This window comes from Podarcis bocagei (assembly GCF_964188305.1).
Source record: "Podarcis bocagei genome assembly, chromosome: 9".
NCBI lineage: Eukaryota > Metazoa > Chordata > Lepidosauria > Squamata > Lacertidae > Podarcis > Podarcis bocagei.
The window spans coordinates 44,681,810-44,694,606 of NC_138134.1; the positions used below are offsets into that span (position 1 = coordinate 44,681,810).

Sequence of the window (12,797 nt, forward strand, 5' to 3'; positions counted from 1 at the left end):
ATGAATTTAATAGAATTTATATCTGAACAGACATTAGTGTTGCGTTGTAAAGTAACTGATCTATAAAAGATTGGTGGAGGTATTCCCCCCCTTACTTATTGATAAAAGGATTAAACAGACTAAAAGAACTATACAAATCATCTTTATTTTATTTTGGAATTGTACTATGGACTACATTATTATGACAACTTGGCTTAGCATCCTAGGTATCCTTAAATGAATGTAATGAGACTTACTTCAAAGTAGCCCTTAGTAGGATTGTTTCTGCCTACCACTACTTCGTTGCATGCACATTCTAACTCTGCGCTTTTTAAAGTACACAAACACACAGGATTATTTTCAGTGGCGTGTGGCACAACTGAGTCCCCTAAGCCTATTCTACATTAGGAGGCATGAACTAGCAGAGCGCGCACGAGCTGCTGCTCCCTCCCTGTTCGTCACCGGTCTATTCTCAACCCTCTTAAAGGAGCGTGCAGTTCCCCGGGAATCTGAACTCGATCGCCGAGAGACGCTGCGCGGATCACTTTTCAGAAGCCCCGCGCGCTCAGGAGGGCAAGGGCAGAACAAAACCTTAGCGCGCGTCCCAAGTTGGAGAAACTCTCCCCAACTTAAATGATAAACGCTGCCTTTCCAGCTTCCCCGCAGATCCGCTGGATAAAGGCCCCTTCCCAGCCGCGCGCCTTTCCTCCCCACCCACCACGGTCGCAAATGCTATTTTTAGGACACCCTGCTGGCGCACGAGACCCCCACCCCCGCCGCCACCCAGCCCCCGCCAGGCAAGAATCTCTTCCCGGCCGCGCCTGGAGCGGGGGATGCCCGGCGCGTTCCACAGGCGGCTCTGGAACGAGGAATCCCTCGAGCTCCAGGGGGCACCTGTCAGCGGCGCCCGGCGCGGGGGGCACCCGGGGCCCGGCCTCTTGCAAGGAGGCCGAGCCAGAGGCGGGCAGGCAGACGGCCTGGGACAACGCCGCCTGGGCCCGCTTCCGAGGGGCAGCGAGCGCGGCGCCGCCGCCTCCCAAGCCCGTGAGGGAAGGAGCCGGGCGGCCTTTCTCCGCCTGTCCCCCCCACCCCGACTCACCAAGATGCGCTTGAACAGCGCGTTCTCCTTCGGCGGGAGGCTGACGGACGGCATCGTCTCCGCCGCTGCTGCCGCCACCACCGCCGCCGCCCTTCTTGCTGCTACCGGGCCGGTGAACCAGCTCCCTCCTCCTGCCGAGGCTTGAGCGCTGCCGCTGCTTCCGCCGCCGCCACCTCCCGGGAGGGACTGCCCGCCAGGCCGCCGCGGCTAACAGCAGCAGCAGCACCGCCGTCGCCTGTTGCTGCTGCTGCTCCTCCTGGCGCTTCCTCCCCAAGCGGCCTCCGCAGCCGCCGTGCCCGCGCCCACTTTACCCCTGGCCCCGCAGCGAGCCCGAGGCGGCGGGCGGTTCACGTGGTTAACTGAACAGGCCGGAGAGAGGAGGCGCCGCCAAAATGGCCGCCGCCGAGGGCTTCCCCAGCCGGGTCACCGAGCCTCGCGCGCATGCGCCACGACCCCGTCCGCCGCCACCACCTCCTCTGCCTCACGTCTTCGCCCTCTTTTCTCTATGTAGGCTTAATAGCCCCTACAAGGTAAGTTGAGAAATGAGAGCACTCTCCCCGCTGGGAACTGTTGGAGGAGTGCGCCTGCGCGGGGCGGGGGGCGGGCGCGTGAGCGGGATGCTTACTAAGCTTGCCAGTCGCGTGCAGCTCAGCAGGTAGGTGAGCGCAGGAGCGCAGCAGCCCGGGGCTGGTGTCCTGCAGCCACTGAGCTGAGAACGCGGCGGGACTTACTGTCAGAGTACGTCCCCCATGAGCTTCTCCAGAGACATGGGTAGTACTGTGAATTGTTCAACAGGGGCGAAGGGAATGGTCTCTAGAGTGGCGCGAGGCAGATTTCTGGGCACCACTACAGAAATCCGAATACCTGCTGGCATAGTATTAGTCCAAAAATCCACAGTGGCAGTAATTGTATAGTCATCTAAACTTTTGTCACTTGTTTTACTTTGGTGGTTACATGGTGGTTGTTGTAACCCACGGGGGTTTCTTTATAAACAAAAATACTGTACATTTATTTTGTTTGTGTCGACTTTAAGTACGTTTGGAAGCGGTTTGGAAATATTGTATCTAAAAAGCTGTGTGATGTAACTTGGCTTTGTGTATCAGCCCATTAAAATCAAAATAGCCACAAGGGTTGTAATGTTGTTGACATCATCACACTATGATTGAGATTCTTGAGTTGGACTAGATGGCTCTCGGGATCCCTTCCGTTTCTACAACTCTATGGTTCTATGATTCTATGAAATAAATATCATTCATGATCTATACTCTATATAAATATATTTGTTTCTGCACTAAGTGCCAATTTTCATGTTCATCCAGGATATGCTACACAAATGAAAACCACAATGGCAAGCTTAATGTTAGGATTAAATTATGCTTAACACAAGGAGAACAAAGTCCCATAGAGCCCACTGCCCTGTTTCCACCAGTAGCCAGCCCAGATGCTTCTGGGAAGTCCTGGAAACGTATGGTACATCAAAAGCTTTGAACACAAGGAACTGTACTTCTACTGTAAACACTTCTAGAATATTATTTAAGACATTATAATCAAGGATGAGGCATCAGTGGCCCTTCAGATGTTACCGGGCTTCAACTCTGCCCACTAGTATGTTCAGTGGTCAGAGGTAATGGGTATTGTAGTTCAGCAACATCTGGAGGTCCTCAGATTCCTCCTCTTATATTTTCTGAAAATATAGTGATGAGTTCTGCATCCTGGAGAAAAGTTGCAAGGACAAGGAAGGTCCATAGCTGTATACCTTTAGAGGTATAAAGACTTGAAGATTTTATGTAGCTGTCGATGTTAAAAGCTGTTTGATGTTTAATCCCCTTTTGAAGCCATCTTCACATCCTGTGGCAGTGAATTCCATAACTTAATTATGTGATGCTTACACTTCTTTTCTCTCTCACCTCTGTCTGCTTACTTCCTCTTTTGTCATCCCTGCAAAAACCAAGTTCTGCTTCCACACCTACACACGCTTCTTGGTGGACCTCTTGCAATGTTAAACTCAACGCACTGGAAAAACCAGTTTGTGATATTGCCTTCCTGCAACAATAGCAATGCCTCACTAGCCTTTGGCACATCATTGCAATTATTAAGAAACAGTAGTAAATTGGTCTGAGGATGACAGACAATTTTCAGATTGCAAGGAACCGCCTTTTCATAGACATGAAACTTTGCATGTAACGCTGACAAATGGCTTTTCTGTCTTTGCTGTTTAATTAGAAATTAAGTGTGGCCAATGTTATTCAATGTAAATCCTATTGTGGGGCTTTTTCCAAGGATAAATGTGCATATAATTGCATGTAGCCTTGCAGTGCAACCCTGTGCATGTTCAGTCAGAGTTCCCACTGAGTTCAGTGGGGGCTTATTGCCAGGCACGTGTGCTTAATACAGCATAAATAGCAATAGCACTCCAGGCAATTGGACTGTCTCAGACGGCAATCCTGTACGTGCTTACCTGAGAGTAAGTCCCATTGAACTCAATGGAACATAACACTTCTAAGTAGACCTGTATGGATTACACTCTTAAGGTATGAAGCACAACAGTAAGATCTAAGACAGTAATACTGAAAGTGGGCTGTTGAGTACCCTCATGTCAGTTGCAGTACTTTCCAAAGCTTCTGACAGAAACATTCATCTTTCACGGGTTTCAGTGGAAATCTTGTATATTTGAGATATGGACTACTTGTCTTCATAGTCTACAGCACTTGTTCTGAAACAATCACCTATTAAAGTTCATAACCTATTGTACAGTTTTGTCGAAATTCTCACAAGTGGCCGATTGGTACAGCCTTCCGGCTGTTAATTACAACATCCTACATAAGGAATGCCATGATAAAGGCAGAATAATATCTACTTTTATTTATGAAAATTCTAACGTTAGCATGCTGCTTCCGCAGTGTTCTAAAGTCACGGAAACACAAAACCACGGAGGTTTTTTTATGCTCTACTATCTCCCCACAACTCTCATGACTGACTGATGTAAAGGCAGTTTCGTAGCTGCTGAGCCAGCGTCTGACTTAATACTGTATGTTTATAGGGGAGAGCGTTCCGAAGCAGCCTCTACCTACGGCCATGTGACCAGGAGGGGGCGCCTTCCCTGCTTGAGTCCTCTCCTTCCGGATCAGTTAAGAAGCCCCGCCCCTAGCGCTGTTTGATTGGCGTGTTCGCACTGTCGCTCAGGGAACCTGCGAAGAGGAGGAGGAAGCAAAACAACATGGCGGCGCCCTTGCAGGTTGCGCGGAGGTTTTTGCGGTTATCAGGCAACCCGATCCGAGGTGAGTCACCGGGGCCCCAGTGGACCTCCCTCTCTTTTCCTAACCTGGGCGGGACAGAGGAATGAGCTGTGTCCCCACCAGCCCTTCCTCAGTACCACCCTCGTTGAACGAACGTGGGAGCGCTTCATCCGAGTCTCCTACGTGTAACCTTCAGGGTCTGCTGGTTTTTCCTGCCCCATCTGTTTCCCACTCTCCATTCTTTGCTGAGAGCTTGGATGGCCTGGGCCTTTCGTGCCCAAACTGCTAGTGGCGCCCCATAGCGGCGGGCTAGAGCATCGCCTTGCAGCATCGGCGATAACGCTGTTATTGTTGCGGGGGTTATTGTTATTGTTAGGGTTGCGGGGGCCGCTGTGGATGAGCTGAATGGACATCAGTTACCCTTTTCCTTCCGTAAACTTTCACACTCTGCCCAATTTTCCGTTTCTTACAAGCTCCTTGTAAGAAGCTCGTATGTTATTTCTTTAGTAGCTGGTTCAATGCACGCGTTATTTCGTTTTACAGTACTTTTTTTTCTGAGTCCCGAAAGTCTCCTTCGAAAAAGATGTGTGCCAGAGATCCTAGAGCTGTAGTTCCCAACATGCCCCATCTAAGCATCTCTAAAATCCTGATTCCCTCCCCCCCCCATATAATTCTTCTTATTCAACAAGTGAACTCCTATTCACGTGGAGGAAGCCTAAAATGCCATTAACTGTTTATAACTCATTCTCGAATTCCCCCCCTTAAAAATCAAATTGCCTCCCTGTGGGGCATGTGCCCCACATTGGGAACCTCAGTCCTAGAGAGTCAGCATAGGGTAGAGTGGGTAGAAGGTAGATTGGGATCTACTGGTAGCTGTCTGGGTGACCTGCAGTATTTGACAAGGCTTTCTACCTGTCAACTGTCTTAAAAATAGCAACAGCAAAACAGTTTTTGCATCTAAACTAGGCTGCTAAAATTAAGGCAGCCAACCAGGAGCAGACTTCTGTGTGAAAGGACTCTTAGCTCAGTTTCATTCCCTTACTGAAAACAAATTCCTAACCTCGGAATGTGCTCAAGTGGCACTCTTTTGTAACTCTATAGATACATCATTTGTTTCTGGCTGTATTTGGTATGTATTTGGGTTCCAGTAAACAAAGAAAGTGTATCTGACCTGTCTGAAATCTGCTGATCCCCAAAGTAACTAATGATACAGCAGTAGCAGAGGCTGTTGGAAGTGTAGTCCAAAACAGTTGGAGAGCACCAGGTTGGAGAAGGCTGGGCTAGATGGTCTGATGCTAAAAAGCAGTTCTTGTGTGTTGCATTTGCATGTGCTATTTCTTAATACCAAATGAACTCGGTTCTTTACCTCTCCTCTCTGATAATTAGACAGCCATTAAAAAATACAATAAACTATTTTAGTCATATCTTCCCTGCACCTGCTCCCAAATACCATTTTTACTCTTGTCTTCCCTAATCCTCTCCATGGATGTTTCTTCTTCCTTGCCATGTTTACTTTTCCTCTAGATTATGATTTGTGTGGAGATAAGAAGTGACTGAAACAAAGCATGTATTGGTGCTTTGTCTATAAAAGAACTTAAAGCTTAAAAAAAAATATTTTCAGGGTTTGGGTGAATTAAGTGGGAACAAAGTAGCATAATACTGAAACTGTAAGATAGCAGTAGATTGGTTTTGAAAACATAGCCTACCTTAGAATGAAAAATAATTTTTGCAAGCAAGCCACAATGAAGGAGTCAAAAAGAACAGTGACTTGGTCTATATTGACTGAAACAGAGACATTAGGGAACAACTAGAGTTGTCTCCTGAAATACTGAATATTAAAATGTCAGCGCTTAATACTGTCTCTTTCGTTGCCCTGATATTGCTAAAAGAACCCTTTCCTATTATCTGTTCCATCCCCATTAGACAAAATCCATTCTAAAAACCCTGTTATGTATTCTTTCCTTTAACACAAAATGTTACCACATTGCTGTGCTATTCTTTACAAATATTAATTCATATAGTAACTGCTACTATGTCAATTCATCATATGGAATGAACATTTCCAATTTGTACAGTTTCTGCCACTGTTCTTATAAGTCAAGGTGATCAATTCTGGGCACCACAGTTCAAGAAGGACACTGACAAACTGGAACGTGTCCAGAGGAGGGAAACGATGCCTTATGAGGAACGGCTAAGGGAGCTGGGCATGTTTAGCTTGGAGAAGAGGAGGTTAAGGGGTGATATGATAGCCATGTTCAAATATATAAAAGGATGTCACATAGAGGAGGGAGAAAGGTTGTTTTCTGCTGCTCCAGAGAAGCAGACACGGAGCAATGGATCCAAACTACAAGAAAGAAGATTCCACCTAAACATTAGGAAGAACTTCCTGACAGTAAGAGCTGTTCGACAGTGGAATTTGCTGCCAAGGAGTGTGGTGGAGTCTCCTTCTTTGGAGGTCTTTAAGCAGAGGCTTGACAACCATATGTCAGGAGTGCTCTGATGGTGTTTCCTGCTTGGCAGGGGGTTGGACTTGATGGCCCTTGTGGTCTCTTCCAACTCTATGATTCTATGATTCTATAATCACTGACTGAAGAATTATTCCACCAGAATTCAGTGAAAGCCCCTTTTCATAAGTAAACTGCTCGCTCTCTCCTCCAAAAATTTGTCTCAGAACTAACATGTTTCTAAATTCCTTTATTTCAGAACCATCTCGTTCTGCATTCAGGGCACAGCCTGATGATATAAGCAGACCGAACTGGGTTAAAGTTGGCCTGACATTTGGTTCCTCAATAGCAATATGGGTGCTGGTAAGAATTATACTGTGGATGTGATTAGCAGTGTTTTCAAAGTAACTGTTCCTTAGTTAGTTACTGTTGTCAATAAAGGAAATGTGATAATACGTTATGCTTAGTTTGGGTCCACTAATTACTAATCATTTGAAAAATTACAGTTCCACATTCAAGGCACATTGTTGATTGGCTTGGTTTGCACATATACCAAGTCATTGTTTGTTTAACAAATCACAAGTTAACCACAAGTTGTTCCATGAATGATCAGTCAAACCATTACTTTTTTCTTCTAAAGTTGGTTTGTTTCCCAGCTATTCTTGTTTGGTGAGCGGCCAGGCAAACCATAGTGCTGAAATCCCAAGCCATAATTAAAACAAGATGAGTGTTATAAACCAAGAAATCATGTCTTCAGATCTTGTTTTCTTGGCAAACTATAGTTAAACCTGGGCAAGGTTTGCACAGTAATCATAAGCCATAGTTTAATAAAGTGTGGCTTAGCTTTATGATGTGCAAATTAGACCACTGTAAGTGTTTATATGAGTGGAAATGCATTATTTAGCATTTCAAAGTATAAGAATGAGTAAACTGTTCTTGCTACAGCTTTATAAATTGGAAACTAAAATTTACACCCACTCTGTTCCCACTCAGCCTCCAGAAGGTTCCCCATAAAGGAATGTATTCTTCCAGCTGAAAAAGGTTGCCTACCCCTGCAATAATAAATATTTAATTTTGAATGTATAATTAATCAAATGGTTTCAGATCAGCCCTTAACACTGATCACTTAATGCCTGTCCACCCTAAAATAATCATTTTGACTTTGCATGTCTCGTGCTCTTAAACCATATGTATTTATTTTTTAGCTCCTAAAGCAGCATAATGAACATCAAGCAGAATATGAAAGGCGAAAAGCAGAGAGAGGTTCATAATGGAGGTGCCAAAATTATGGTAAAATAAAGCTATAAACCTCACTTTTTCTGGAAATGGTTGCTCTTGTTTATATAATAATGCCTATAGTGAACAGCAGAGATCACAAATGTTGCAGTTTTGTCATTAATACTCTATTGCTGTTTTCTTCAGTTTTTTTAATGTCCTAGTTGACTTGTTTCTTTAAAAGTATTACATTTCTGCTATATTTCAAAATAAGTACCTTGGTCTGCTTATTGTGTTGCTGTTTTTAAGTTAAGTGATTAGTGATCTGTCCAAGTTACTTCTTATGGCGCCAACTAATGGTTGACTTCCCCATCTGCCCTGCACTCTTTAGTTCCACATTCAAGACTTTGTCCTTACCATAAAATATAATGACTGCATTCCAACATAATGGTAAACCATGCTAATGGTTTATAATTATGAAAATGAGCCTAGGGAAGCCTCAGACTCCTCTACTCTTCCTTTCACCCTTCTTTGTCATGTGAGATGGAGGAGTTTGGAAGCTTTCACTTCTGATTTTGGTTAATCACAAGCTTAGTGATATGTCTAAACCATGGCAAGTTGTGGTTAGTTGAAGCAGACCAGTTTTAAACCACGGGGTAGGAACCTGGCTTGATTCAATTAACCAGAGTTAAGATTAGCCATGTTTCAGGATTTTCTAACCTATGATTAGTCAAAATTATAAGTCGAAGCTAGATTTTGCCAACTGTGCCTGTGGGAGAACACATGAGCCTGAGGCTCACCTGGGCTCATTCTTACAATAAAAAGCAATTGTGTATCATTGTATCCAAATGTAGGCTACATTATATTCTCAATTGTTGCTCAGAGCTCCTGTTCCCCATTGTTTTAAATAACAGGACAGTAGGAGAAGACAGAAAGTGAGTCTCTTCTTCTTTGTATTATTAGCAGCCATGCAGCTGCTAATTATAGATGTGTAAATATGTATTCTTGGCCTTGTCTTCTGTCATCTCCCACTAAAGAGCAGAAAGCAGGACAGCTATGATGATTGCTGCATCTTTGAGAGATGCAAATGATTGATTTTGTGATACGGTTTGCATTCTGCAAATTCTCAAACACACTGCTATTTTCATTAAAGATTGCCTACTGGACATTCACATAGCACAGTCCTTGTGCAGTACTCTGCTGACAGCATGGAATGGATGGAGGCATAGCATGCTGCTCAGTTCAGCATTACACTGTTTCTATAGCAAACTCATTAATCCTGGTATTTTGTCCATTGTTTCCCTATTTGTATGTTCCTGGCTTTTAAGCTGAAGTAATCACATTCTACTTTAGCAGCTTGCGATTATTTAACAGACTAAATATTGATTAAAATACTGTTTATCTGATTAACTATCATCAGTCACTTAGTCACATTAGGCACTTAGTTATTAGTTTTCTGTGACAAAAGAGACAGACCAAGAGTACTCAGGCAGGGTTACGCAATCACTTTCCCCATTGTTAATTTTGCATCAAAATCCGTAAGACTGTCATGTTTCCTGACTTTGAAAATACCCTGTGGGCCATGTAAAGACTGCACCTGTACAGTCTTATAGTATGGCTTAATTACCTCCTCTCTTTTCTAGGTTGAAGATGGTCTCCATAGAAACTGTTACAGCCAATGCGTAGTCTACAAGGATATTTTTGTGTTAGTAGATAACCCATTGGTTGTTGGATTAACTCCAAACTAATTCTGATTTTCCTGAAATAAAGCAAAGAAAGCATGGAAGGTGGTTGAAATCTCTATGCTTCACATGGTTGCTTCTAAAGGCTATAAATAAAATATATTCAATAAAAAAAAAGGTTCTGTTCCTATTTTGTATAGAAAAATAACATATGACAGTGCAATCTTGTATGTTGAACTCAGTAGGACTTTGTCTCACAGGTATGTAGAATTGCAACATAATTTACTGACTTCAGTTGTGCATATTAGCATTTGTGTTCCTTCTCAGCATTTTTTGTTCATTAACAGCAACCCTAATTATATTTACTATCAAAACTTTGAGGCTACTGCCACTGTAGCTATGGCTTAATTGCAGATCATATGAGAAGATGTTGCTGCTGTGTTTACATTGTTTACTTGGAGTAACAGTGCAGTAATAAAGAGCATAAGGAGAATATATGGCATATATTGGAATTTGGTTCAACTCTTCAGCTTTGCATTATTTAACAGTTTCCCTGTTCATTTCTTGTCAACCGCAGTGGGACTCCTCTGTTCCTCTTTAAAAAATGTATAAGAATCTTATGAGGGTATTCCTAAATATTTCCTCAACATGTAATACTTTCACAGCAAGTGGACGATTCATTTCCCTTATCCATCATCCACACTACTCTTTCATATTCTCAAGAGTTGTTTCTAGAATTAGAGTGGATTCTTGAATTAAGTTATATTTCAAGGTTGATTCACCTACAGCACATTTCTGCACCTCTTCTTTTCAAGCTGAAGATAATTGGCTGTGTCTCACACTACTATATTTTCAAAGAGTGGAAGGCAAACTGGCATTGTAATTTAAAATAAATTGGCTAGATTTCACTTGTGTATTTCCAAATTTATTTAACAGCCCTTCCTAATGTGATGCTTCCTTTTCTTTATTTGTCCTTTGTTAGGTTATTTTTAAAAATATTTTGCTTCCCATTGATCCCAAGGGGAGAGAAAATAAGTATTCCAGCTCTAGGGTAGGAATACTTTCCCACTCCCTCTGTTCTGAAGGCATGTCATTTCTAGCAGACGGAGATTCACAGCATTCTGTGTCCACCAGAACCTCCCCAGAGACCATAAGATTGCAGCCTTAGTCACATTATTCAGTCGTAACTTCCTTTATATTCATTAATCTGCAGCATTGTGTGTGGCTTCTTGTACATGTCATGCCATCCTGTAGAAGCTATGCAAAACAATCTTATGCATGTTTATGCAAAATTAAATCATCAGTTAATTGAGGCCCAGATTACCATACATAGGATGGCAACTTAATGCAAACACTCAATACTTTTAAGAATCTATTTTGATTCATTAGAAGGTTTCCTAGAAGGTTTATAGGCACATGTTATTTTACAGGCATTTAGCAGAATTTTTTTCAATATTTTTTGTTCTCTTCCCATTTCCTACTTCTTGTAGTATGACTGTTCAAATTCTATATTTTTGAGTGTGAAAAAATCATAAACAAGAGATGCTTTCATATATTAAAGTAAGAGAATTATTATAAATAATAATAAATAATTTATTTATACTCCACATTTTTCCCGATGGGACTTGAGGCCACTTAGATAAAAATAAGAACCACTAAAAACATAGATAAAACAACTAGCCTCTGAAGAAGTGGAGGGAACGAAAGCCAACTAAATAAAAAATGTCATTATGTGAAATGTGTTTCTTTTATAGCTCATTTGGAAACTGGATAAATGGTTGTGGGTTCTACACTCACCATTCTACTGACTGGCAACAACAGAATACATTCAAGCCTACCGTATTTTGCGCCCCATAGGACGCTCCGGCCCATAGGACGCACCTAGTTTTTTTTTTTGGGGGGGGGGGAATAAAGAAATTTTTTTTTATTTCCCCCCCAGGTGCGGGGCTGGAAGAACCAGGTCGGGGAACAGTGGGAAGGCACGCTATGCCTCCCCGCTGTCCCCCGAGCTTGTGGGGCTGGCGATGGGGAGAAGTGTGCTGATCCTGGGACTGCAGGCAGCTCTGCGCCGCCATCCGGAGCGGGGCGGGACTTAGCGCCCCACTCCCGGTGGCCGCGCAGAGCTGCGCTGATCCCGGGATGGCAGGCAGCATTGCGCCGCCATCCGGAGTGGGGCGGGACTTAGCGCCCCGCTCCCGATGGCCGCGCAGAGCTGCGCTGGTCCCAGGACTGCAGGCAGCTCTGCGCGGCCACCGGGAGCGGGGCGGAACTTCGCCCCCGGCTTCCGGTGGCCGCGCAGAGCTGCGCTGATCCCAGGACGGCAGGCAGCTTTGCGCCGCCATCCGGAGCGGGGCGGGACTTAGCGCCTCGCTCCCGGTGGCCGCGCAGAGCTGCGCTGATCCCGGGACTGAAGGCAGCTCTGCGCCGCCATCCGGAGCGGGGCGGGACTTCGCGCCCCGCTCCCGATGGCCGCGCAGAGCTGCGCTGGTCCCGGGACTGCAGGCAACTCTGCGCGGCCACCGGGAGCGGGGCGGAGCTTGGCCCACGGCTCCCGGTGGCCGCGCAGAGCTGCGCTGATCCCGGGACGGCAGGCAGCTCTGTGGCGCCATCCGGAGCGGGGTGGGACTTAGCGCCCCGCTCCCGGTGGCCGCGCAGAGCTGTGCTGATCCCGGGACTGCAGGCAGCTCTGCGCCGCCATCCGGAGCGGGGCGGGACTTAGCGCCTTCTCCCGGTGGCCGCGCAGAGCTGCGCTGATCCCGGGACTGCAGGCAGCTCTGCGCCGCCATCCGGAGTGGGGCGGGACTTCGCGCCCCGCTCCCGATGGCCGCGCAGAGCTGCGCTGGTCCCGGGACTGCAGGCAACTGCGCGGCCACCGGGAGCGGAGCGGAGCTTGGCCCACGGCTCCCGGTGGCCGCGCAGAGCTGTGCTGATCCCGGGACGGCAGGCAGCTCTGCGCCGCCATCCGGAGCGGGGCGGGACTTAGCGCCCCGCTCCCGGTGGCCGTGCAGAGCTGCGCTGATCCCGGGACGGCAGGCAGCTCTGCGCCGCCATCCGGAGCGGGGTGGGACTTAGCGCCCCGCTCCTGGTGTCCGCGCAGAGCTGCGCTGATCCCGGGACTGCAGGCAGCTCTGCGCCGCCATCC

General features: G+C 45.8%; 2 protein-coding genes across 2 annotated transcripts in view; one reads left to right on the top strand and one right to left on the bottom strand.

Moving 5' to 3' along the window:
- NAA15 (N-alpha-acetyltransferase 15, NatA auxiliary subunit) overlaps positions 1–1,362 on the bottom strand; it is a 33,167-nt gene extending 31,805 nt beyond the window's left edge. Inside the window, exon 1 of the mRNA XM_081209213.1 lies at positions 1,079–1,362. Within this exon, the coding sequence (XP_081065339.1) occupies positions 1,079–1,132 (54 nt within the window). The 5' untranslated portion in view covers positions 1,133–1,362. The remainder of the gene's footprint in view (positions 1–1,078) is intronic.
- A 142-nt stretch (positions 1,363–1,504) lies between these two features.
- NDUFC1 (NADH:ubiquinone oxidoreductase subunit C1) lies at positions 1,505–9,832 on the top strand. Its single transcript, XM_081209230.1, has 5 exons — positions 1,505–1,608; positions 4,262–4,356; positions 7,018–7,121; positions 7,964–8,048; positions 9,617–9,832. The coding sequence occupies exons 1-4, from the start codon at positions 1,520–1,522 to the stop codon at positions 8,027–8,029; spliced, it is 354 nt and encodes a 117-aa protein (XP_081065356.1). The 5' UTR covers positions 1,505–1,519; the 3' UTR covers positions 8,030–8,048; positions 9,617–9,832.
- Positions 9,833–12,797: the final 2,965 nt, after the last annotated feature.